This window comes from Numida meleagris, chromosome 6 (assembly GCF_002078875.1).
Source record: "Numida meleagris isolate 19003 breed g44 Domestic line chromosome 6, NumMel1.0, whole genome shotgun sequence".
NCBI lineage: Eukaryota > Metazoa > Chordata > Aves > Galliformes > Numididae > Numida > Numida meleagris.
Window position 1 is genome coordinate 49,513,566 of NC_034414.1, and position 27,455 is coordinate 49,541,020.

The window sequence follows — 27,455 nt, forward strand, 5'->3', positions numbered from 1 at the left end:
GTAATCTCCACCATTGTCTGCTCTCATTTTCTCAGTACGTATCTATCTAGTATTGTGAATCTTCATCAGACCAGTCAGAAACAAAACTCTATGTCAGAAAAATGGCTGGGAAAAAAAAAAAAAAGAGGTAACATGTAGCTGAAACTCTTAAAGGTACATTACACACATGAGACACAACTGCATGCAATCATTTCTAAATGTTTGTTTAAATGAAGGAAGTTCTCAAAGTTCTCACTGAAAAGCTAATATAAGACATTTAAGACACTGATAAATCTTTCTTTCAGCTATAAGTTTTTTAGGGTCATTCAGGAAGATAAAATAACTGTATTAAGAAACGTAATGAAAAGTTATTAAAATTGTTTGCTGGCATTTGAAAGGCTTAATACTTGAGCCTTAAAGCCTTTCAACACTGAAGTAAACCTTACCAGTCCGTTAGTATGATTACACATGTCCCATAGAGGTATTAGAGCCAACGTAACTCTGGAACCATCTTCTGTTGGAATCTGGTTCTGCCGTGTCATAACAGAGGAAACCGCCCATCTACAAAAATAAAGAACGTTAGGTGTTCAGTGTTCAAAACATCAATATGCGGACTACCTGTAGCCCAGTCTGGAGCAGTCATTTACACAAGGAATTGCCAAACTTATTTTTTTTAATAATATGCTAATAACAGCAGGAGGTAACAGAAGAATCATTCGAAACCTTTCTAAGTCAGGTTAAGTAAATGAAATGCCAACTATCTATTCAAATACAGGAATCTTCGGAAAAGCTCAATATTTCAGTATTTCCTAAACATTTCTGAAATTCTATTTTATAACATTTCAGACAAAAAGATGAACAGATAATGCCAGAAAGAAGACATCTTCAAGTATCACTACACTCTGGTCTTAGTATCTATATCATTGTTCTGTTTGAAAAAAGGAATACCACCAGGAGAAGGTCAAAAGAATTTTACTCCCCAGACTCCATTACTAGTAACAGGATTAGACTTTCAGAAATTTTTGTTTTTTTTTTTCCCCGAAGTGCTTCAGATTGCTTACAAACATACTGTCAACTTGAATTTTACTTAATTTCTTAAATAACAAGTTAAAATTGTGGATAGCCTTGATATACAACATACAAACATCATTTGAAACATAACAGTAGTATGTTTCTTTTTTATCTGAAAAATTTTAGTCCACTTCACAGGCAAGTTGGCATGTTCCTCTGTGACCTTGTAAGTGAAGCAAGCATGCTTTGGATATGCCAGTTTCACAGACATAGAAGCCTCTCAGACCTCATGAACGCCTTTTAATCATTTTAATCACTTAGCAGAATTTAACTCATTATCTTAATTATTCTTATTTTTATTGTAATTATGTCACCCCCACAGCACCTCCAAGTGACACTCACAACTCTTAAGTACAACTTAAGCTCTTCAGCTTTCCAGTTCATCATTCACAGTAAATAGTTTTTTTTTCCTACTGTGTATTGGTAAAGCCTCTCACAAAATAAAAGTTAAAAAAAAATCCACAAACCAAAAGAAAACTCCTGCAATTTGAACTCAATTATTTTCTTAAAAAACAGTGAATTACCTTACTAATCTCAGACTGCATGTGCCAGTTGGCTAAATCTACTACTCATGACTGTTCCTTTGTAACTATTAAAATCTGCATATTTATTTCACTTTCCTCATTAAGTATATCAGTATCAAACCCTACATTTAAAATTTCAATAACAACCATGCTTTCCCATCTATGAAGCATTACCAGGGCCCCTCACTTCACTAAAAAAAATAAAAAAGAATTAAGACAGACCAACCTGTAGTCATCATAAGTGAAAGAATCCTTTAAGGGTAGTTTGCTGGCATTAGGATGGGTCTGGGAAACACGAGTTTCAGAAAAAGGTGGAAAGAGAAAGAAAACAGAAATCAGTCAGCAGAATTTCATTATTTAGCTGCCTAACAGATCCTAACAAGAGCCAAATGAAGCAGGAGGCGTCCAGCAGCGCTACAGAGGGATCATCATGCTATTATGCTCTCATACATCACTGTCAACTTAATTTGTTGTGCCCAGCAGCCGCCATAAATCTGTTTCTTCATATTTCAGGACTGGAACCCACAGACACCATACAAAAATAAAAAAATTTAAGGTGGACTGAGTATGCAAAGGTAAAACATAGCACAGCTCCGCAGGGTGGGAGAAAGAAATCAGACAATAAGCATACACTAGGTTTCACCAGCTCCCTCCTTTTCTTCTTTCCTGGAATAGCAGTAAAGCATTTCACTAGACCAAGGAAAAAAATACATATTTTTCTTCTTTTTCTTCCCCAATATCTGTAAAAGTTTTTTTTTTCAGTAAAAGTTGCACTACACTTCAGAAATCAAGCAGACGAAAATATTTACATAGCTTTGGTGATAAACAGATGAGACAGTACCTACATCAACTGTCCACACATACTGTGCTTTAAAAGCAAAGTAACCTCATTTGAGAAAGCATATTTTAGTCATCGCTAACAAGCAATATTTACAGATTTGTAAAAGGCTTTAAGTAGCCATAATGCCTGCTGCTTTCCTAATGAATTGACTTGTTTCAACTTCCAGAAAACACAGGTAGTTTTCAGCCCACACTCGCACACTTGAGAACTTCATCCCAGTTCGCAAATGGAAAACCACAACAACATAAATTTTAATCTTCAGGTTCAATTAGGTCTCAAAGACAAATTGAAGCAAGTGATGAAACGTTAATTCAAAAGATACAGATGAATGCTGCCCAGCTCTGTCTCCGTGACACTAGTAAGGCAGAAGCTCCATGCAGCACGCAGCGCCTTACTCCTGATGCATTAGCATCACAAGTGCGCGGCAATTCATCATCGCTCTCCGTAATGTACTTGCTGGCACCGTGTGCAGGACAGTAGGGGATGAGGTAAAAGTGGCTCAAACCGTAAATCAATTAGAAAACAAAAGCTTGCGCTCAGCGCGCAATTTTAGGCAAATTATATATTACAAAAGACTGCCAATTGGGTGCTCGGTCCCAGGTGCCCCTCTCGTCAGCCCCTCGCTTAACCCTTTGGATGAGTTAACACTAGCCGCCGCCGTCCTTCCCCTCCCTTTTTGGTTTCGTTTTAAAGCGCAGTTCCGCCAATTTTCCATCACATCGGTGATCCGGGCAGGGCACGGCCCATCTCCTCGGCTTTCCCTGTAGCGGCACTTTACGGAACTATTCCCTCTCACGGAGCTGCTCCGTGCAAACCCAAGAGACACCCCGAGCAAGCACGCTTTAGGAGATGCCTGGCCTGCGGTTGTTCTTACAAACAGACAAAACGCCGTCTCCGACATTATTCCTTTAAGACAATTTCATGTCAGTGTTTTATTGCTAGCATTAACGATCAGTTCTACAGCGACAGGACGCGATGCACTAAGCAGAGAAAGACCGCAGGCAGGAGCCGGCCCGGCCGTGCCCCGCCGCCGCACGGCGCCTCAGCAGAGGGCCGCCCCTGCCACCTGCCGGCCCGCGGCGGAACGGCGCCTCGGCCCCGGCTGGGCACGGAGCGCGTCGGGGCAGATTGACGACGAGGAAAGCCCCACCAGCAGCTCCTAGCGCTAGTCTGGGGTCACTTTCGGGTTTAGTGTTTGGCAGAAACGGTCCGATTGTAGTAAGCTAGCTTGAATTTCGGATTCCACCACGTGCTCTGCGGCCCTCCCCATTCGTAAATCCCTCAAACTCTGCGTTGAGACAGTCCAGGCATCGCTCATATAAACAAAAACACTAGTAAATTACAGCAAGGTATAAAATCGATAGCCTTCTAATAAAAGACACAAGGCAGAATGCAAACCCTGGTGTACATAATTACCATATTTATAACATTCTGTGACACGAGAAACTAGCAGCTATTTAAAAGTTAAAATGCTCCAGCATCAGCACATTTGATCACGTTAGCTTTCTGACCTGGACTATGTTAGTATGTAACTTAAAAACTCTACAGATTACAAGAATCTGAAGACACGCAAAAAAAAGAACAATATTCTGATTAAAAAATTGATTTAGTATGCAGCTTCTCTTTATGGTCCCTTGGTAAAAATGAAATCTCCCTAACAAACACTTAATAAAACCTGTCAATATATCTAGAAAGAAAAATGACACAAATGCATTAAGTATTAAATACCCTTGAAAAAAGTCACATATTCCATGAATTTTTGATGCACTATCTTGACATTAATGTAAAACCTTGATATTTATAATTGACAGATATTTAATAAAGTATAGAAGATGTCTGCTGCATAGCATGCAAATTGCTTAGACTGATCAAAAAGATACAGACGTATTTAAACTAAACAAACACTTGATACATTAGAAAAAAAATCAGATCTAGCTTTTATTGGTCTATACACCTAGGTCTCTACAGACTTGCTATGAAGCGTGACATACGCACCACGTGAATCCTGATTTTCACTTCCCAAGTCTGTTATGAAGTAGTTTCATAAAGTTGGGAGGGGAAAAGCTTTAAATAAAAAATGAAAACATGAAAATGTGAATATATTCATTTAGATGCAGGTCCTGACATTCTACTGAGAGAGTTATTATGAAGAACAAATACCATCTACTTAGTTACCCTTTCCGTGAAAATATTGTCAGAGCTGGCAATCAGGGTGATGACCACTGCAAAAACAAATAGCGGCATGTTGAATTTCATTTTCCTCCCAGTGCTGCTATTCCTAAAGAAAAAAATTAAAAAACGTTTCTTCCCCTTCAGTGTTCCAAGCCTTCTTTGAGACATTTGGAGGATATCTCAAAATAACCAAAAATATTAAAAAGTAACAGTGATTGCTGCCAGATTGTCTGCAGCCACTGTGGAAAGAGACAGACTGTTATTCTAGTCACCTAAAACACTATCAGACTAGAAGCCAGTTCTGCAGTATGGCAACCGGATAAAGGGGGGAAAAAATCCCCAACAACAAGAAAAAAGGCTTCTAAATATTTTTCTCTCAGGAAAGCAGTGACATCCAAGGGTTCACATCTCATGCTCAGTGTTGCACAAGAAAGGCAACTCCTGATGCCCCCAGAGGGGCCTTCACACTAATAATTTCCTCATCATGTTTTTGGACGGGCTTTAGAAGATTAATGATTCTCAAATCTCAACCTAGATGCTAGACGACTCCTCCACTTTTGAGGGGGCTTATTTTTATTTGGACAGGATGAAGGATTAGATGTAGAAAGGGTGGGTGCCTTTCCAGCTGAGAAGCCATCACAACCTCATTCCTGCTATCCAGCCTACACAAGCATTAACCTCCTGTACAAGAACGGGCAGACTATTAGAGAGTACACCCCTTACCCCATTCAATCATGAAATGCCAAAACTCATTTATCAGAGCTCCCAATCTCAACAAAAGCACTGCCACTAAAAGGAGCTTAATATCTGCTTGTTTACCAAGTGATGCAGTGTACAAGGCCTATTACCGTAACATGCAATAAAGCTTCCAGGTAAAGTCAGAACTAGACTAAGTTTACATAGTGTTAAATTTTTTTTTTATATGTGTGCTACTAGATATCATGAAAAGAAATGATGTATGTACAAAGTCACATTGGCCAGGATAATTCTTTGTACAATTAGCCCTTCTATCTCCTGAGTAAGAAAAAATTTATTGAATCACTGGATATAATCAAAATGAGTGTTGTTTCTTTTTGGTTTTTGGTTTTTTTTTTGGAAGACACCACCTCTAAGCTGAGATAAGCTGCCCATCTGAGTCAGCTACTACTCCACTGTAATGCCTAACTAGAAAACAATCCTTGTTTAAATCACTTTTCTGCATTTTAACTCATCACTGTACACATGCTTCAAGTCGTGACAGACCAATGCGTACGTTTCATGTGTTTGTGGATCCAGAGATGGCTGGATTTCTGTGAAGAATATTTCAAGTACTCACAAGTCCAAGGAAAAGTAATGGACAATCTCTGCATCAATATTACTAAATCAGATTTCAATATTCTCAAAAACCTCTTGTGTACAGCTAAAGTAGAAACAGCTCCATTTCTATCTTGGGAAAGCATCATACCAAGTGCTGAGATTATATTGAGGCCATCACTCCCCACACCTGCAACTCCAAACCCAAAACACTAAGAGTACTTGAAACCAAGTTAAAGCCAAGAACAGTTTAAGCTTCCACCTTGTTAACTTTCATTCCTTTGAACAAAAAGCCCAAGGGTTCGTTCCTTTTGACCAAACAATTTATTTCCTCCCCTTCTTTGCAGATTCTCCCCTTTCCAGTGTACTCATTAAAATGGGGAGATTTTGTTATGAGCTGTGTTGGATGCTACTTGATGGTTTCGGGCCAATGTGTAGGTGTATGAAAACACAAACACACCACACACACACTTTCAGGGCCAGAAGCAGGAAGATCTGTCAGCATTTGCTGGTTACTGTCCCTTTCCTAGTTCTGGAAATCCTTTGAAGCAGCAGTCTTGAAGAGAAACTCCTCTCTGTGGAGCGGCTGAGGCTTTAACTGCCCTAAAGCTAAGTAAAATAAAGAATTCAGAATGGAGGATCCTAGTGATCTACAGGGAAACAAGAATTCTTTCTTTCCATTGGACGTATGCTGCCTAACCTAACAAGGGAAAGCCAGTTCACCATACAGGATTGGGGAAAAAGTCAAAGATTATTTTACTTTGTAATAACATTTTACAACTACAGAAGCATGCTTTGGAATTTTCAAACAGCCTGATTCATTAAGCATTAGGAATTAGATCCACAAAGGTACACTGTTATATGATTTTTCTAATGGAAGAAAGACAATCCTACTTCACAAAATCTAATCTTGAAATTAAAAACGTATCACAGGACTGAAACTTATTAAATCTAAGTAACAGTCTTGCTTATTCTTTATGTCAGCAATTTTTATTTACTTTCTGCCAATATACACACAAGAAAGCACTGTTCCACACTATTATGGGATTCACGTAGCGGAAGCAGACTGGAATGACTCCTCCTGGTGCAATGGAATTTAACTGCACCATCCATTTTTTTGTACCTTCTACCTGAAAAAAATTGTACTTAGTTGATGAGAAAGAAGGGGAATAACAGACAGCTCAACCATGACATCAGCTACTAACTTGAGGGTCTGAAGGACCAACAGCCCACCTCATGTGCAAAATGGACATTACTGTTTGATAGAGGACACAGTAAGCATCTTCAAACAACTGCAAAACAGTATCCTGCTTACAAACCTACATCTGCTTTATTAAATGGAGGCAAGATGGTGACTGACTTTTTAACATCCACTTCATGAAATACAGGATATTTCTTTATCTTTTCTCAATTCAGAAGCCAATTAGATACAACACAAAATAGTGACCAAGTTTTCTCTACCTTTTCCTGTCCTCTCACAAAATCATTTAGAGCTAAATGCAGACTCCCAGGGGCTGAAGGAATGAAGAGGAGAGCAAACAGGCTGAGAAAGGGCTTGTTTTGCAATGAGGCAGCCCCCCAGCTGCCCCTCAGACACACTAAGCCTATACCTCCTTTGGTAAATCGCCTCACAAAATATGTGTTCTGTTCATGCTGAGCCTCACATTGATAGATTCTTCTGTAGTTCTTCACGCAGTTACAGTAAGACAGCCACAGACCTTTGTGAGGAAACTTTATTATGTCTGCATACAGGAACTTACTTACTCTTTAGACTCCGACTGAAGTTCAAAGTTTACCATGTTCATTTTATCTAGTGCAAGATAATGATGCTTCATGCTCAAATTCATCACAAACCTCCATTATTGATTCACTGAATCACAAACCACAAATAAGATGCTTTGATGGAAAGCCTGAAGTGAATTGCTTTAGGAAGACAAGGGCAATACTTCCTATTCACCACCACTCCTCTTCCAAAAGAGTTTCCTAACAAGCATTAATATTACACAGTACGGACAATGCTTTGGTACCTGTGAGTCAGCTACCCAAGTTCACAGGTAAATCCTACCAGTTGCCACTTCTATGGAAGCTCGGACCATGATAACTAAGCTACTGCACTGCACAAGGGACACTGCATATTGGACAGACTAAGTCCTGGAGTCAGTTGTACTGGGACTATAGCACACACACAGAACTAAAAACTTATCACTTCCTCTTCAACTTGCATTCAAGAGGTAGTACAAGAAAATAAACTTTGGTTTACTTAGCAACATATCAATCTCCTACTGTGTGGAGTATTAGCACTGAGTCTGACTGAAGAGGATAATCCACTTTGTAATTTAGTTAAATTACTAATTTTAACAAAGATAAGTCCCCTGTATAATTTTGCAGTGCTTAAAGAATACATCCTTTGAGTATTCCATTCTAAGAAACATCAGCTTGTTATCATATTTTAAATTTATGGAACATTTGTAACTGCTGTTATATCAGGAAAAATATTAAATCTGCACATTAAGTACAAACTTTATATGAGAAAGAATACTTGCAAGTGCATGATGATCTTTTGGTGTCTACTGAGGCACTCACTTCCACAAAAGACACAGACAGCATCTCTGGGGATAAACTCAACTGCCCCAGAAAGTGCAACTCGGTTAACAAATACAAATAAAAGCAAATAATGGAAAAGCAAACAGACAAGCAAAAAAGGCTATAGGTGCTATTGGCTGTAAAAACAGAATGCTTATCTGCATTCTCGACCAGGAGGATGGTTGAGAACCCTATCTTCAAAAAATAAAGAAAGCCTTTAAAGACCACAAGACTAACAAGAAAACGTATTATTCCTCCCAAATGTGGTTTAAACTGTGCAGAAACAAATTTTGCTTAGTGCTAGCCTATAAACTTCGAAGTATATCTCTGTTTCTCTAGAGGAAAGAGGGCATTTAGGCTAGTAAATGATATAGATCATAAATGAATGCAAACCATTCCGAATATAAAATAAATTAAAACCTACTGATTTGATCTTAATCACAAATGTCCTAAGGAAGATGAGATCCTCATCCAAACCAAAAGATACATTTTATCCTGTCTTCTCCCCATCCAATTTTAAAACATTCTGGCTGTTAAGAAATAACAGACACCACGTAGGATGCGCCTGCATTTTGATCTTGGCCAGCACGGTCCAACTGGCACCCATCGGCTGAATCTGGACCACAGGATGCCTCCATATGGCCAGCCACCTTTTCCTTGGAGGAGCTAGGGAACAGCTGTTTGAGGAGCAAATGCTGCCCAAACAGCCCAACACCTCCTCCTGTGTCCGGCTGGCTCAAAGCCTGAAGCTGTCGCCATGCTCCAGTAGGAGGCAAGGAGGGAACGGAGAAAGAAGGAAGGAGCCCTCCTACCCCTGCAAGGTCCTGAGCTCTTCATCTGGCCAAGACAAATTTAGACACAGAAGCCTGCAAAGCCTGCAGCTGCTTCTCTCATAGAGAGGGGAGGCCACAAGAATGGTCCAAAGAAGCCCTAGGAAGTGCTGCCATTGTCACCATAGCCAGGGGTGGGATATACCAGAAGTGACATAAAAAGAAAAAAAAAACAGGAAATTGGCCCAGGTTTGCAAAGTCTAAACCTCCTTACAGTAAATACACTGAATGGCACAGTACAAGCAAACAATCGATCTTCAGTTTGCTGACAGCAAAACAGATTAATACAGTATTTTGGTCCTTACAGAGAGGAAAAACACAGAAAAGCATAAATATATTCCATCATTAACTGACTATTGATTTATTATTGATTGAGCAGAACAACTCAGCTGCTGAAATTTGGACAAAGCAAATATAAATAGCAACACTATCATACCTCTGTAACTGCCCACACAATGAAATTTTAAATCTCTCTTAAGGCTGACATTTATAGCAGTTAAGTAAATAAAGGGGAAAGATACAGAATTTACAACAGTGCCATTTTTTTCCAGTGACATTGACATTACTTCTGAAAAAAAAGCTGTTTGATCGGCATGCCAATGAGTATAAATTAAGTGGGAGAAAAAAAACGGAGTTCTGAGGACCTAGCTGCTACATGATCAAAATTGTATTCTGCTTCCAAATACATTTCCTCCTGACTGTGTATTAAACTCTGTAGAAGCATTAAAATACTCTGTATCTATTATATAAACGTAAAACTGAAAAAAAAAGCAACTTCCAAACATTTAAATGAATAGAGTACTTTAAAAGGTAGCATATTTGTCTGCATCTAACTCAAACGTTATTTAACACGAGAAAGTTAAATGGCTGTATCTTAAAGCTAAGTCTAAAGAGAGACCAGACATCCTACTTCACACCGACTTGGAAAATCATACACTTTACTGGAATCGTGTAGATTTGAAACAGTATGGAGAAATAAAGCAAGACTGGCTTTATCCAGTAGGCTTAAGTCTGAAATTCTTGCTTATTGATTGACAATTGTTCTTTATTCACTGATTTTTATGCTACCCTTATGTAAGTGTAAGTTACAGAAAGGAAATCCTGTCACTGGCATTTCTACTGGCCAGAAAAACCTCCTGCCAGGATGCATTGTATTCATTAAAGGTATCCCAGTTTACTGGCAAGAAAGAAAACCTGCTTCCTAAGTTAACATTTCTTTTAAGCAAGACAGTTTAACAAGTTAAGAAGAATGCATATGTAATTAAAACATGTCTGAATTAATTTAATCCACAACTAGAACCCTACGCCCTTTGCCTCTATCAAGAGATAAAATAAGGTAGTTATTTGCAAGCACCTGGAATTTAACATTGCTTCTAAATTTAGATATAGCTATTAAAATACATATCATTGCAAGTTCTTCACAAACAAATGCTAATTTTGTTATTATATATTTTATTTTTTTAATTATATTATTATTATTATTTTTTTTTTTTACAAATTACTTAAAGTGCTGCGTTATGGCTTAAGAGCGACTGGTTATGGTTTGAGCAATAGGTATTTCCAGCATTATACCATTCACACAAATGGCCAAACAACCAAATGAGGAATGGCCTGAGCTTCAGACTCAGAATGGTGGAGATGGGAAAGGAACCCTCGGTTCATCTGGTGCAACCCCCCTACTTAAGCAGGGACACCCACAGCAAGTTGCCCAGGACCACGTCCAGATGGCATTTGACTTTCTCCAAGGTTAGAGATCTCAAACTCTCCGGGCAACCTCAGAGGGGCAATGCTCAGCCATCTTCATAGTAAAAAAATATTTCCTGATGTTCAGACCAAGCCTCCTGCGTGTCAAATAGATCACCTCCCTCAGACTGCTGCCAACACTGCTCCTAATGCAGCCCAGGACACCACAAGCCCTCTGTAGCAAAGACAAACTGGCTCACATTCAACTTGGCCCCCAGCATATTCACAGACTGCTCATGAAGTTCCTGTCAGCCTGTTTCTCCAGCCTGTTAAATTCCTTCTGAATGGCAGCACGACCCTCTGGTGTTTCAGTCACTTCTCCCATTTTGTGTAATCAGCAGATTTGCTGAGGGTACTCTGTGCCCTGTCACCTGGCTGCTGGCCAGTCATTAGTGGCATTCCCCAGGGCTCAACTCTAGAGCTGGTTCTGTTCAAGATTTTTATCAATGAGCTGAATGCAGTTGGATACAGCTGTAGTGAGTTTGCTGATGACACAAAACTAGGAGGTGCTGGTCTCTGGTGGAATTTAGATAGACTGGAATATTGGGCAATTATCAACATGAAATTCAACACAGGTGCTAGGTACTGCACCTGGAACAGAGTAATGGTGAACACATGTGAAAAGAGAACTCAGGAAGAGAGGGACCTGGGGGTGCTGGTTACAGCAGGCCCTGGCAGCCAAGGATGAAAACTGCACCGTAGGATTCATTAAATGCAGCACAGCCAGCTGCTCAGAAAGAGGTCATCCCCTCCATATTTACCGCTGGCGTAGCCTCACTTTAAATATCATGTGCAGTTCCACAACATAAAAAGAATGCATCTAGAGGAGGGCAACAAAGATGATAAAAGGCCACGTCTGACAAGGAGAGACTGAGAACAAACTTGTTTTGTGTTGGAGAAAAGGAGTCTGAGATGCTCGCTGCTTCTCTCCCTCATGAGGGGAAGCAGAGGAGGAGATGCCAGACTCATCTCCCTGGTAGCTAATGACATGACATGAAGGAACAGCACAAATCTGCATTAGGGGAGGTTCAGACTATATATTAGTAAAAACTTAACTGTGAGTGTGGTCAAACACTGAAACAATCTTCCTAAAGAGATGGTTGATGCTCCATGTCTGTGCTCAAGAGGCATTTGGATAACACTCGTAATAACATGCTTTAACTTCTGGTTAGCCCCAAAACAGTGACACAGTTAGACATGACGATCTTCGTAGGTCCCTTCCAACGGAACTGTTTTTTTTTCCTGTCATTTATTAATGAAGATGTTGCACAGCATTGAACCAGCATTGACCCCTAGGGTACAATGGTCTCCAAGTGGACTTTGTTGGACTCATCACATCCATGTAGTGGCCCCCAGCCAGTTTTCATTCCAGCACCCAGTTTGCTCATCCAGCCCATATTTCAGCAGGTTCTTTTTCCATGAAGATCTAATAGGAGACAGCATCAAAACCCTTACTGAACTCCAGACAGACAATAACCACTACCCTCCCATTGTGTAGCAAGCCAGTCATTTCAGCATAGAAGGTTACTGGGTTAGTCAAGCATTATTTTCCATTTGTGAATTTATGCTATTTGCCTGGAAGTTATTTCCAGGATTAGTTGTTCCATTATGGTCTGTAGTTCCCAAGGTCCTCCTTCTTGCCCTTCTAGAATATAGGAATGGTATTTGCTTTCCTCCAGTCCTCTGGCATCTCTCGCAGTCATCACAGCCATGCAAAATTTATCAATAGTAGCAATGGATGCACATATGCCCAGTTAGCTTAAGATTTCCCAGACCAATCCTCTTCCCCCAATGGTACATCACTTTTCCCCCACACCGTCCCCAAGGCCTAGGATTCCTGAAGGCTATTAATTCTTTGCCTCAACCTTTAATCTCCTTTTACAACAAGGTCACTCACCTAATTGACCAAAAGAAGCCAGCTGACATAATAGTTTTAGATTTTAGCAAAGCTTTCAATATTGTTTCTCACAAGTATTCTTGTGGACAAAATGTCCAGCATATAGCTAAGCAAAAACATAATGCAATGGATAAACAATTGGCTGACAGGTCAGGCTCAAAGGGTTGTAGTAAACAGGGTTACACGAGGCTGGCAGCTAGTCATTATTAGGGTTCAACAGGGCTTTATTTTAGGGCCAGTTCTCTGTTTTCATCAATGACTTGGATACAGGACTTGAAGGTGCACTAAGTAAGTTTGCAGCCAACACTAAATTAGGAGGAGCTGTTAATTCCTTTGAGGCTTTGCAGAGAGATCTTGACAAATTAGAGTGCTGGGCAATCACCGACCACATGAAGTTCAACAGGAACCACCTCTACTACATTTGCAGTGTCCAAAATGATTAAATAGTATTGCGGTACTTCCATCTGCTCTAGGAGTAGTCCACGTCTTGTTTTGATTTACAAAAGTTTCTCTTTAGTAGACTACAAACAGGCATCCAGGTACAGCTGTGAGAAAAAGTGAAACAGGAAAACTACTGTATACTATTTTTTAAAAAGGCTCAAAGCATTTATTTTCTTTATGAATATAATCTCACTGTGAACGTCTGTAAACTATATGGCTCCCTCTTGTGCTTATTATACCACATTTCAACCTACAATATATATTTTTTAAATATGAAGCCATAAATTTGTGGACTCTATTCACCCTCCACTATGCATGCAATGCCCATAAATGTTAATGGAAGTCACACGCATACCTTCCCAGGGAAAAGAAAACGCTACAGTTTACTGAACTCCTCTTAGTAGTAAGCTACAAAAACAACTTAAAACTATGAATCTGCTACGATGAAAGTATTCCTTTGACCATTTGCTGTATTTTGATAGCAACGCAGAGGCTAAATACACCTTTAAAGCACATCTGCAAGAACTTTCAACTATTTTTTGGTTATCAAATTACATACATTTAGAAAGGTGTCAGTGTGGTTTATAGACCCTGGCTAACATGCTCAAAGGTTTATTTTTGTCTACTCAACATCACACCTGTTTCTGCTTATCAAACCAGACCAGTTTGGCTTGCAACAGCTGTGAAATGCATAAATCTGCCCATTCTTCATGAGTATCTGGACTAATCACTTTGAGAAAGAGTTAGAACTACAGTGCTCTGAGAAATCCACCATTACTGAGAAGCCAGTGAAATAAAACAGACCAGCACTTGTCAAGTTGTTTAAATCTGCACATGTATCAGAGACAGAATTATTTTAATAACAGTCTAGTGATCCTATATGGAAAGACAATGAAGCACTTGAATAAATGGTTTAACCCTTTTCTTTCCCTAGTCATTAGAGACATTTTGCAGATTAAAAAAAATGCTACAGTGTATTTTATATATTTTAAGCTCACAAATTAATCCCTTTTTCACTGTCTCCAGATATTAAAAAAACTTCTTATTTCAAGATTCTACTTGCTTTATTTCCTGTGGTAGAAAAGGCATCAAGAAAGCAAATATAAGACTTCTGTAATGCAAAATGTGTATTTGAAATGTTAAAAGAAATACTAAGACTGCACACCTGCAGGAGAATCAAAATCCTGGTCACACAACCCAGCTTTCCTTAAAATGCTCATTCTAATGTAGTAGTACTGAATAAAATGGTACACAAAAATCTCACGTTCACTTTCATAAAGCTTGCAGAGTACTCTGCCTTTCATAAGAAAACAGTTCTGCTTTGCTTTCTTTTCCTTCTCATGATGAATTTTTCTTTCACCACTTTTTCTCTTTTCCTTATGTTCATGAATTTCCAAACAAAACATTCACCCTTAGTGCTAATATTTTTGAATCAAATTTGTTTATACAATATGAGCGCATGCAACATTTTTTTTTCCTGAATAACGAAAGCGATGCTTTGTTTTAGGGGAAACAGGAGGCACTTCATGTGCACTGTTTTCTTCACTGTTTCAAACATTATAAGCTTTTATTTTTGAAAGTAGAAACAAAGATAAAGTAGTATTAAAACTTTCCCAGGAGTTTTCATCAAAAGCACTAATAAGTACTTAGTACATTCACTTGGCAGTCCTGGATACAGCTATACATCTTTCTAATGGGACATTTTTACTGAACACTAGTAAAGAAACATTCAGTTGAAACTGTGGTTACCTAGCACATCAGCAAATAACCAGAACATACCTCATGTTTACCTAGTAAATATTACCACTATTTCTAAAGAACAAGTAAATAAAGCACGTGATACCTATTTAATCTAGGTTCATGCTCATGTTAAATGTGAAACAGTAGGTATATTATGCAAAATGTAAAAGTATTTGTTGGAAGCTTTAAAAATATCTGGTATAGATTTTTGATCACAAATGACCAGAACTTATATGATTAATATTTCAAGTGAAAGACAACGGTACCATACTATCTTTTCTTCTTTCGTATACAAATAAAAAGCCTGAAGAGGAGAACATAACTTATTTAAAAACTATTTCCACAAAGATATCCATTGTGGCAGGTGAAGCTGAGCTATATTAGTCTCAACAATGTCTGAATAGAACAGTTTCAGTTGGAAGGGACCCTAGAAGGATCAAGATCAACTGTCAAAGTATTTTGGGACTGACCCATATTTAAAACATATCATTAAGAACATTATCCAAATGGCTCAAACATAGGAAGGCAGAGAGCATCAATCACCTCTCTAGAAAGCATATTACAGTGTCTAACTAACCTCCTGGTAAAGTTTTTCCTGATGTCTAGTCTGAACCTTCCTTCCTTCAGTCATCCCAGTGTGTCCTGTCAACACGAAAGAGAAGAGATAAGCACTTCCCTCTGCCCTTCCCCTCCTCAGGAACCTGGAGAAAGCAGCGAGGTCCCTTTTTCTCAACTTAACCAACTCAGTGTCTTCAGCTGCTCCTCACAGGACATATTCCAGCTCTTAACCAGGTTTGTTGCCATCAGTATCAGCTGCAATGCATTCAGGTATCCTAACATCCTTTTTGAATTGTGGAGCACAGAACTGCACGCAATATTCCAGAAGAAGCTGCACCAATGCTAAAGACAGTGGGAGAATCCCTTTTGACCGGCTGGTTATGCTATGTTTAATGTACTCCACAATACAGTTTGCGCTCTTGGCTGTAAAGCCACCAGGGCACACTGCTGAGAAACTGTGAGGTACTGTATCAGTTTCAATGTAATTGATAATATAAAACAAAAAGTATAAGAGTGCAAAGTATTAAAAGCTTGTTACCACATAAAGAAAATCATCATCAGGTTTCCAAAGACAGTCTGCCTCTGAAATCATCCTACTTACGTTATTTTCTTTGCTTAAACTGTAGCTCCTCTTACCCTAACAATCAACAGCGTGGTCTTTGATACTAAATATGAATTATTTAGTGAGATACTGCTTTGATGACATTAGCTTAAATGTTATACAAATTATCTTTGATTAGCTTTAAGAAATAATAAGAGAAATAGAATAAATTTGCCATCCTTAAACAGATTTTGTGTCATAAAACTTTCATGGGTAAAAAACATTTTGTCAAACATTCAAGTCTTTCTTCCTACATAATATATGTTGCAAGCAATTACATCACTATTCTACAAACATTCTTCAGTTGGGTTTGGATCAATTCAGTATCAATTAAAATACATTCATCAATCACAGAGAAGAGGTTCTGAAGTACTGGAGGTATGGCAGTCCAGGTCTAGAGCATCAATCTAGATCTCGTTTCTCTACAGAACAGATAATAAGGATTTGGAACTCTGGTAATGTTATGGGAGAACATAATTGTTCTGTGTCTTCTGACCTCTCCTATGGCCAAAAAAAATCTCTCTAGACCACACATTTGTGGAAATTCAATACATCATTATATGCTTTTTACACAGACTGTGCCACAAGAAGCTTTGGATGGTTGGACAATGAATCTGACCTTGACAACAACATATTGCTATGCACCTACAACATTATGTCAAGACACTCAGAGTAACAGTTCTAGCTTAAATTAAATCATTACTTCAGAAGATGATGAATAGTTCAAGAATCTCACAGGCTCTCCATACTCAAATTGTTACCAGATGCATTTATATATTTAAAACCAATCAAAATAATTATGCTAAATAGAAGGGACAACCACAGTTATGCCACAGCCATTGGAAAGGCTACAGAAGCAATATTCTTTTCCGTCAATTAAAATTATATTTTTGCTTTGCTTACTGTAAACTACATTTTTCAGTGAATCAAAGCAACAAGTTGTATGAAATCTCTGGAGGTCACTGAGCCCAGCTACTCACAGGAAAGCTTCTGGATTCTGGCTACAAGAAAAATTGAAAACAATAATTGGACCACCCCATATCTCCTCAGATTGAACAAGGTTAGTTCCCTGTGTCTCTTCTTGTACAGAAGGGCTAAAACAAATGAGGTCTTAGCCCTTCTCTGCACTCACTCCACTTTGTCAATATTCTTGTACTGGTGGGCCCAAGAACGTACAGCATTCCAGGAAAAATCTCTACAGTGTCAAACAAAGGGCAGTAATCACTTCTCTCAATCAGCTAAATACATTCTTATATATTCATAAACCTACTGAACTGTGAATTTTTAAACAGTAGTTCAAAAAAACAGCAGGAAATTGCTTTAATGAGTCAAACCTTTTAAGAACAATACACTGTATTATTAAGCATCACTGTTTTCGCATCTTCCTCAATCATCATGAGATGAACATATACTATTATACCATATTTAAGATGCTTACCTGAATAACTTTGTAGAAATACGCATATTGGCGAGCTGTATTTTTATACTGGCTAAAAACATCATGTATGGCCTGAGTTGACCGAAGATACTGCACTTCGTCTTCTTCAAAGTAGAGAGGAGTATCGTATTCACTGGGGAGAGTCTGGATGTAGGGCAGCCAGAAAGAGTTGGGGTTGGCTCGCTCACAAAGAAGATGGAATGCCAATGTTATATTGCCCATGGCTTGAAGAATTCGATCTTGAGAATACAGGGAACCTGAATTAATCCAGAAAGGTGAAGCACAAAATTAATAAGCCACAGAAAATATCACCTTAAATTCACTTTAAGTTAAAATTCTGAAATAACATGTAAGAATTTTCAACCAAGAAAAGAGTTCTCAGCTTTCTAAAGTATCTGGCCACTCACGTTGCGCTACAAGTTATTTGATACAGTAAACACCTCATCCAATCACATGGTGAAAGAAATGAAGAAGCTAGAAAAATATTTAGTGTCTGAGAACATTTCATCTCACAGTATTGTAGAAACTGCATAATACATTATACACAGAACACTGTACAAGCTACACAATGTGTTCAAAATAACACACATGCTTCTGGAATATATAAAATATATCTATTGCGCTCAGCCATAAAAAAGAGAAGAAAAAGTTTTTCCCACTATGTTTCAAGCTTCTGGATATGCCAACCCTGATAGTGAAGGTAATCAAGTCCTGTAGTATAGTAGATCAGCTAAATAAGAGACTTGGATTTAACGATCCCATACACATCAACTTTTTGCCGAAGAATTTCCTTAATCTCTTACCTAATACTGAATTTTTAGCTGACTCAACTGTCATCAAAAGTTTTCGAGGTACCCACAGAAATAACTCTTCAGCCTACAAAAAGGGAAAACATGCAGAGGGTCAGTTAGCATTTATATGATGCGTCACGTCTTAGGTATATATCATTAAATTCCAGGTTTTCCTTTTTAAAAAAATCAAAATTGTTTTGCATCAAAATTCTTCCTTCTCTTCTACTGAAAACTAAACATTGCAATAACTGAAGTGTCCAGATCTGCGTTTCATATAACTTAAAGATACGTACATTAGAAAATAAAGTGCCAACATGTAGACTGCCCATAACAACATCAAAATGTACAACATCAATTATATTGCTATTAGCAGTGTAATCAAATATTTTCTTGCAGTAGTCTTTTCCATTGCCCTGATTTTAGAAGAATTGTTTGAGATTTTAATCTTTATCAACCAGTGGTGCTAGTTTCAAGTACATGCCACTAAAGCTCTAGAGTGAATAACATGCTCGTTTTTCAACATTCTTTCTACAGCAGCTGATAGTCTCTTCCCATTCTCCATTTTACAGATGGGAAACAGCTGTAAAAAACAGCTTTAAATGCTTACCTTTCAATAGTTAGCTAACTGTGTGCATCTATTTTCCTTACATGATGATAGAAAGATAGTCAGTATCAGGGTTTTGTTTTGTATTTTTTTCCCCTCTAAATTCACTAGAAAATAAGTATCACAGTACCTCTGTGAGGCAAAAAGACCAATGCTTAAAAGCAATGTGAAAGAAAATATAATAGAGCAGTCAGAAAGTATGTGAGCAGGCTACATCAATAAAGTGAGAGCACTCTTGCAATTAGGCAAACATTATGGGCAAACAAAGTGAAAAGACCAATAAATTCACTATTCAACAGTCAAAACAATATTCTATTTTATTAACTGTTTTATTTCTCAATCACACATTTTAGCTTTTCAAAATAGCAGTTTCATCAGCAGTCAAAATATGTAAGGAAAGAAGATGAATGTTTCAGAGCATAGAAGCTACATTCCAAACATCATTTGCTAATCAAGTGTTCACACGCTCACCTTTATCTCTCTTGTTGCTTTCAAACCAAACCCCTCTTCTTCGAAGTTTGCTATTTCAAAACCCTCTGTGGATGCTCCATTTTCAGTTGCCCATTTTATCAATTCAGGGAAATAATCATCTCTTTTTCCATCAAAGACAACAGACAAACCTATACATGAAATTTATTAAAAATGCAGAAATAAAAGGATCTAGAAAGATAAAGAAGAACAATACAAAGGCACATGCAAACAGCTCTCTGCTATCCCATAGCAGTTCTACTTGGAGAAGCTGAGTCCAAACTGTTCTCTGTTACACATTACTTAATAGGAGACAAAAGTCATACTTAGATATGCTGCAAAATTGGCTTTAAAAAAGCCCACTTTAAAAGTACAGACATCTGAATGCCGCTGAGCTAAAATATGAAACTCCCCTCCTCTTTACCTTTTAAATAAGAGTGAAATATTTTCCAGCTTAATATTGATGATAAATGCAATCACCATAACATGTTAGCACAGATTTGAGGAGGAGCATGTTGAAATTTCATTAAGCACTGGAAATGAAGATGAGCAGATATCAAGCTCCTTCTCTCACACCCAAAGCATTCGGCTTTTTCATGGAGCATATGGATTTGCTAAAATAACTGAGAACTGATCAACCCCTGATATATCACAGAGCTCTTCCAAACCGCTGATGTTGATTCTCCAAAGGGCACGTGATCCACCAGTGAAATCACAAGTCTCATTCACTTCCTCAGCTTTCCCTTTAACCTTCATCTGATCTGAACCTATGCATTATGGTTCCCAACTGGATCCTTCCATACCTCTTTACCTATAAGTTTTTTCAGTCCAAATTCCAGAATCAGATCACATTAAAGTTGTGCAAAACCCCCTGAAATGCTCAGGCCATTTTATGAGTGACAATATGCAATCAGCAAATCGCTCACGTTCAGTGATATTTTGGTTAAGCACAATTGTTAAATAAATCTTAAGGTGCGAACAGTTTTAGGAAAGTGAAGTCTTGTATTTGAGACTTTTTTCCTTGAAATCATGCATTTAAAAATCCAGAAACAATCAAACTGTGGTTATAATTGACAATGTGGTATAAAAGACATACATTGATAAAGTATTTGCTTCGGATGTAATGAGAATGTGGCGCACGATATTTTACGTGCTTTTAACCAAGCTAGCCTTTTTCCTTTATTTCATACTCATTTCATTAAGTTATTTTCTGTGGAATATATTTAGAGCTAAGGCTAGCACGGCATATCTAGTATGGCTAGCTGTATGACCTCTGTTGAACTTCATCAGTGTTTAAAATTCAGTCACTACTGTGGACCAATTTAATTCTATACTGAACAAAATATAGCTGTGCTGATAAAAACTGATAAAAATTAGCTCTATTTAAAATTTTGCTTCATGAGCCAAAAAGGAAAAACTTTAGAAAACAAAAATACTCAGTTGTCAAATGAAGAGTTTTAGTTTGCATTCTGCAACTCACTGTCCTATTTGAGAAAAGCACAAAGTATTGTACATCTTAAAGTTCCCAGCCTCAATTTACATTCCCATTGCTAATTGTTTAAAGCTCATATTCATCTCGAAAATTGTAATATTAGTTTTATGTTCAATTAAAGAAATAGTTTTGAAAGACACCATACTATTCATACTCACTGTGTATGTAAAAATGTACATTAGAAGGCATTTGTATGGCAATAGTGTTGAGGCTATGCATTTTTCAAGGCAAAAAAGACATCCTGTTAACAAACTCTATCACTGCCAAGAGATTTTTGTCATAAATAGTTCTGTCTTTCTGGTGCAGGAGATATGGCAGAAAGCTCCATGCCAGCACTGACTCTGCTCTTGTTAACCTGAGCAATGTTTTACCATAACACATGGATTACTTTGTAGAAACCAAGACACATAGTACAAGTTTATAAAAGTTACAGGACAGTAAAAGAATGAATCAAGTACAGTACCGAGTTACAGGATGCAGTCACTCAAAGTATCATTTATTCTTTGATATGTCCTCTCCTAATAACTGAAGTTCAGAGGTTTAAAAGATATTTTATGAAGTGAGAGTTTTATGCATTAGTCAATATATATTTTAAAAGGTGCGAAAAGGACATTTCAAGCTCCTAAACAGTCTTCTACTTCAAGCAAATACATGAAATACTCAAGCTGTCAGTCTTCCTGCAGTCTGGCTCTTTCCCCCCCCTCCCCTTCACTATATAAATATGAGGGAAGAAAGAATATTAAAGACATTTTCTGGCATTTTCAGACCAAATCCCAGGTAAAAGATAATTCTTCGACAACAAAACTACTCTCTGAAGAGGTTACTTTTACTAAAGACTATATGGAAAGAAGTTTTTAGAACATACTTACAAATAAAAACAAAGCTACTATAAAAATAGCATCAACAGATCAGTAAGCTATTGCAGAACATAGTTAAAACAAACTGATCTAATCTGAACAATAAACATATTGAACTTAGGAAAATCATCAATAATAGTCCTTATAAACTGCAATACTGTAAGTATATACTTAATTTTGTGCTTGGTATATAGCAGGTAGATGTCTATTTTGCGTATTTATACACTTTTATTTTGTCATAATTTAATGTCATTATTTTAAATGCAGAAAGCATTTCCACGACCAGTAAAGCGTTCAGATTAAAATATTGTTTAATTTCAAATGTTCAGATTTAGAGGCAAAAAAGCAGACTATGCAATCAAATCAAAAAGGCCTGTTATTCTCAAATGGTTTTTTACTTTAATCCTTCAGTTTGCCATCTCACCACAATCTCAAGCTGTCTTCTCTAATTAGAAGAAAAAATATAAGATCACTTGTCTGTGGTACTCATTCATAAACACAAATATTAAAATTGCTAATGCCAGTGATTATGCTCATCAAAACATTTAAGAAACACTTAAATGTACAAAGAAGCTGCATATCAAGAGAACTAGTATTTTTGTCTCAATATAATAGAATGGCACAATATTTATATAACCACGACAAAATCTTTTAGCTGTCAGCAGAAGTCAGTCTTTGGGCAAATTAGTGCTGAATGAGCCAACCATATCTTACAGTCTTACACACTTACCTTTCTGTTTTTTGCGAATTTTCTCAACAAGTGAACGAATCTGGACATATTCTTCCCATTCCTTACCAGGACCTGGAGTAGGACTGCTGCATTCTGGAAAAAAAATGCCAAACAAAATATTTAATATATATTTTAACATTAGATAAAAGGTCCCAGTTTCACAGTATCTTTACCTGAACCTTAGTACCAGTCCTTCGAACATGTTTACATGGTAAACACCATCTCTGCTGTTAAAAACGTTTTTTGACATGTAATTGCTAGAGACTTTTGAAATTTTCGTAGTATAACTCACCTTATTTTACTTCCATCTGTTTGTCAGACATAAGAAATGCCAGTTCTTTAAAAAAGCTTAGAGGAAAAAAAACACAAAGAACCATAACTTTTGTTTTCAGTAGTCCTCTCAATGCACCATTTACATTAGCCTACTTGCCATTATTCTTAGTGTAATGAAAGCAGGTTTAGTATCACAGAGTTTAACTTCAATAAATGAAGATTTGCTAGTCCATCTGTTTGATCTACCTAGTTAATATAATGTTCAAAGACACATACATACTGGAAGGATAAGCAAAGCATCACTTAGCCAAGCTTTAGTGTTAGGTTAAATCCAATGCTTCTGACAGTGTTCTAAATGCCAGCGTGTGGATCTGAGCTGCATAAATCCAAGTGGGCAGCTGAAGATTACTTTGTTCAACTGATTTGCAAATCTTTCCGTTGAACAAAATATGGAAGCTTGACAAAAAGAACAGCTGATACTCAGCTTTGCTTAGAAAATTAGATCTATATTTTATTTTTGGTAGCAAAGCAGAGGCCAACTGTAGCATAAGCACAAAACTGCTCTGCCAACTTCTTGCCTCCTCCTTATGAGCAACGCTAAAGGAAAATTCTGATTTTTCAAAGGTAACATTTAAATGTGTCCAGGGTATGAAAATGCAGACCTGTATTTCAACCACAGTGTAACTTCACTACAGTTACCAATGATGGCAACAAGCGTGAACAGTATCTTAGCATCATCATATGAATTTGCGATCTGTTTTTCATGTTTTGTAGAAATAATGGATAAACTCCAAGTCTCTCAACAAGTGAAGCAACCTTTAGTCTACACAGGTACACAGGTCTGCCTGAGCTCTGCGTAAAATTTCCAAACAGTGACAAAACTCAAGTGTTTTTTCTTAAGACAACAGTAGCAGTAAAGCTGAGTTGTGCTACTGCTTTCCATTGTTAATTTCTCAACTCTGGTATCAGTTCAAAGTGCTGTTCAAAAGCTTAACAGAAATGGTGTAGTTCTTGAGGTTTACAAGAAAAATGCTTTTGACAAAGCTGCAATGTTAAGTAATCTACAGCAGCTTTTTTGTTTTTTAACTGAACTCATCTAGTATTTAGGCTTGAGTTGAGACACAGCCAAAAGTTGCCAAAATATGCTGCATTGCATATAGACACATAATAAACCTGTAATGGTAAATACTAACAGATATATATACTATGAGATGCACGCTCCTGTATTTGAAATAAGTTGCAATAGCAAGGTTGGCCACTTAGAGAAAATGGATTAAATGTTTTGAACAAGAGAATATTGAACATTTATGTGCATTCTGCACATCATCCCTTTTCCTAGAGGTGCAATAAATGAAACTTACTTTGCAACAATTCACTAGTCAGATTCAACAGTTCCTTCGGAGATACTGTCGCTGTGGCTCCTGTACCTGACTTCTGTGTTTTCACTCTGCTCTTCTTCCCCATCTTCCAACTAAAACAGATTAACAAGCACACCATCACCAACTACTAAGAAATCAAATACAGTATTGATGAATGGACAGGAAGACAAACAAGATTCTTTCCTCTGCTGATACTAAATACAAGAGTGAGACAGACTGTCCCTGAGGACATGGAGACTATGAAGTCCGGGGGCACAACAAGGCTTCTTTTATCTCCCTAGTAGACAGAGATTAGAGGCTCAAACAACTCAAGCTCACTGTTTCATTTTATCAGTTCCCCCTTGACTTGCATAATTTAATTTTCCAGTATCTCTTCTACCATGAAAAGCCCTCATGTGCAGACTGGTAAGTAAAGGCCCCACAGATTCATATGCTTTGAAGCTTTTAAAGAAACAACCACAAGCAGTTTTTACGTATGATATAAAATTGGGTTAATTTCTCAGGTCACAGGAAGGCAGAAGGTAATGCTTATTAGGATATCCATGTGAATTTATATAGAGTATGTAAACTTTGGCTTCTAAAATATGATAAAAAGAAAAATATTAAATGATGGTAGGTATTTACATCGCTATTACAAGTGGATGTTATTTTAGAGACTAGAAGGCAATCTCTAGCTGAATATGCTTTTGCATAGTATAAGATTTTCTTAAATCAAGGCTTAAAAATCTACAACATTTATCCAATTATGCATGGAAAAAAACCAACTTAGTTAAGCAACACTCCCCACCATATTTAACCAGTAGATGAGTTATCCTGATAGCACAAAAACTAATGATAAGCATGTAGTTTCTCTGTGAAGCTACTTTTTGTAATTATATTATATTCACATCTATAGTTAATGAAACAGATTTTCTAGTTTCAATTCTATAGAAGATTCTGGAATTTCAAAGACTTGTAACTTTAGAAGTATTTTTAAATTTGAAATACAAATTCAGAAATTAAGCTTTTTTTTGCTTATACTAAAACCCTGTCTCAAAAAAAAATGAAGTATAAGCCTGTTTCTCATAACAGCAATGAAAAGACATGCTGTTTGCCAGTACATGTATGACTGCAGAGAAAGCACTATAAAACACAGCTGCATAACTTGCAGAGAAAAAAGCCCTCAGGACTGAGATGAACTGCAAACTTCATAAATATCTGAGGCAGTAGCACAACATTTCAGTTGAGGGGTTTTTGTTGCTTTTTTTTTTTTTCCCCTAAGTTCACTTTTCTGGTTGTCTTCTGGTTAATATTTTTTTTCAAATGCACACTGCTTAAAATTCCTGAAATCATTCTGCAAAGAGAGAGTAAGCTGACAGCAATGATGAATAAGCTTGGTAATACACAACACAGCCACATTTCCAAATATAGTGTATCAGCTGGCTTGGAAAGAAGGATCATGCCAAAATCCTAGCAGTGAAGGGTGTAAATGATCTTTTTACCCCTTTTAATACTGCTGTCAAAAATGATCCATCTCCCCCTCTAATACTGCTGTCAAAGAGCAGTTGTGTTGTGTGTAAGACTTTGAACTTTTTTCCATATCTCACACAAATAGTATTTTAATGAGCTGTAAAATATTCTCCCCTTGACTTACAGCTTTAGAGTGAGCGTGTTCACCTAACAGCTTTAGTAGGTAACCATGAGAAGTCTGCATGAAAATCCCAAAATAAGTTTGTCTTTTTCTTTTTTTTAAATAGACAGATAAAAATACTGCTTAACATTTCCTTTCAGAAAGCTAATACTTATGATATGTGAGAACTCGACCACATCACAGGGCCACATTTCCATATGGAAGCAATGTGAAGCATGGATGACAGGAACATGGATCTTAGCAGACAGTACTTCGAGGGAAAAGAAGTGGAAAAAACAAACACTAGAAGTATTCCATTCTAACCATTAACAAGAAATCTCAACTTTTCACATTCACAAGACCACCAAAAAGTTCACCATCTACAAAAATAAAGATGCAGTTAAGTTTAATAGAAAAAAACTATGATAAGAAACTAAAAATCTATAGAGATCTTCCTCTCACTCACTGGGTAAAAATAGAAGCTTGTAAGCTATGTAACAGCAGTGAACATAATTCTGCTAAGCAAATACTGTATTAGCTTAAGTATTTTACTATTAGTTTTTAAGAACTCTAAAATTGCCTCTTTCTGTCTTACACACAGCCTTCTGGAGATCCCAGAACTCTTGCAATGCTCTCCGTTCCCCTCCTCAGCTCTTCATGGACTCCACACTGCCTTCAGTAGCTGCCCCTTCTAGCTGGGCCGCATCACCCTAAGTTTGGCTACGTCTAAACACATTGGGCAAAACTACCACCATTCATGCTGATTGCTGGGCAAACAAGCCAAACAGATATCCTATTCTCAAGGCAGCTTTCCCTTGAGCAAATTGGCCACATCATGCTTGAACTTTCCCACTCTGAAATTTGATTGAAAATGTCCAACATGTTGATGGATGAAGAGGGAAGAATGACTAGCAGACAGAACTGACATGATCCCATTAGCCCTATTTGCTTTAGCCGTAACTTTGCAGTTTACAAAGCAGTAAAACAGCTATTCAAAACTTTATTAAGCTTTTATAACCACCACCAAGTCTGGAATTCCCACAGCAATTTACCTGTTCAAGTCAAAGGGATCCAGCATATTTCTAACGCAGTGGAATACCACAACACTGTATCACCTTTAATTTACATCCTTGTAGATGTCAATTACATTATGTCCTCATTACATAACTTTCCACCCGACCCATCTTCTTGCCATACGCTAGCACAGAAGGTGAGGGGTGCAAATCCAGAATGGGTGTTAGAAGGACAGACATGAGCTGACAAGGGCAGACAAGGAGAAGACAAAGGAATTCTCAAGATACGCAAAGAGCAATGAGGGGTGAGTACAGTAGGTGGTTGTGGGACATGTTCCTTGGCTGCACTGAGAGGGGAAGACAAATGAGTAGGCTGTACACAAGCCGGGCTTGCATTTTTTTTCCCTAAATTGAGACTGCCTAGACTAAGTCCTTTTCCTCTCTACTTCTGGTAAGGAAGTGTATAATCATCTTGTATCAACATACATCAAACATCCAGGGGCTCAAGGGACATGCTTATAGGCAACT

At 37.6% G+C, this 27,455-nt stretch overlaps 1 protein-coding gene across 2 annotated transcripts in view; it reads right to left on the reverse strand.

Annotated features, from left to right (window-relative positions):
* The window catches only part of SETD3 (SET domain containing 3), a 55,080-nt gene that overhangs the window by 14,076 nt on the left and 13,549 nt on the right, over positions 1–27,455 (reverse strand). For both annotated transcript variants that reach the window (XM_021403307.1, XM_021403308.1), the window contains exons 2-8: positions 24,288–24,397; positions 22,654–22,746; positions 19,578–19,726; positions 18,515–18,587; positions 17,712–17,968; positions 1,801–1,859; positions 426–540 (exon numbers count right to left, since the gene is read on the reverse strand). In XM_021403307.1, coding sequence (XP_021258982.1) covers positions 426–540; positions 1,801–1,859; positions 17,712–17,968; positions 18,515–18,587; positions 19,578–19,726; positions 22,654–22,746; positions 24,288–24,390 — 849 coding nt within the window. In that variant the 5' untranslated portion in view covers positions 24,391–24,397. The remainder of the gene's footprint in view (positions 1–425; positions 541–1,800; positions 1,860–17,711; positions 17,969–18,514; positions 18,588–19,577; positions 19,727–22,653; positions 22,747–24,287; positions 24,398–27,455) is intronic.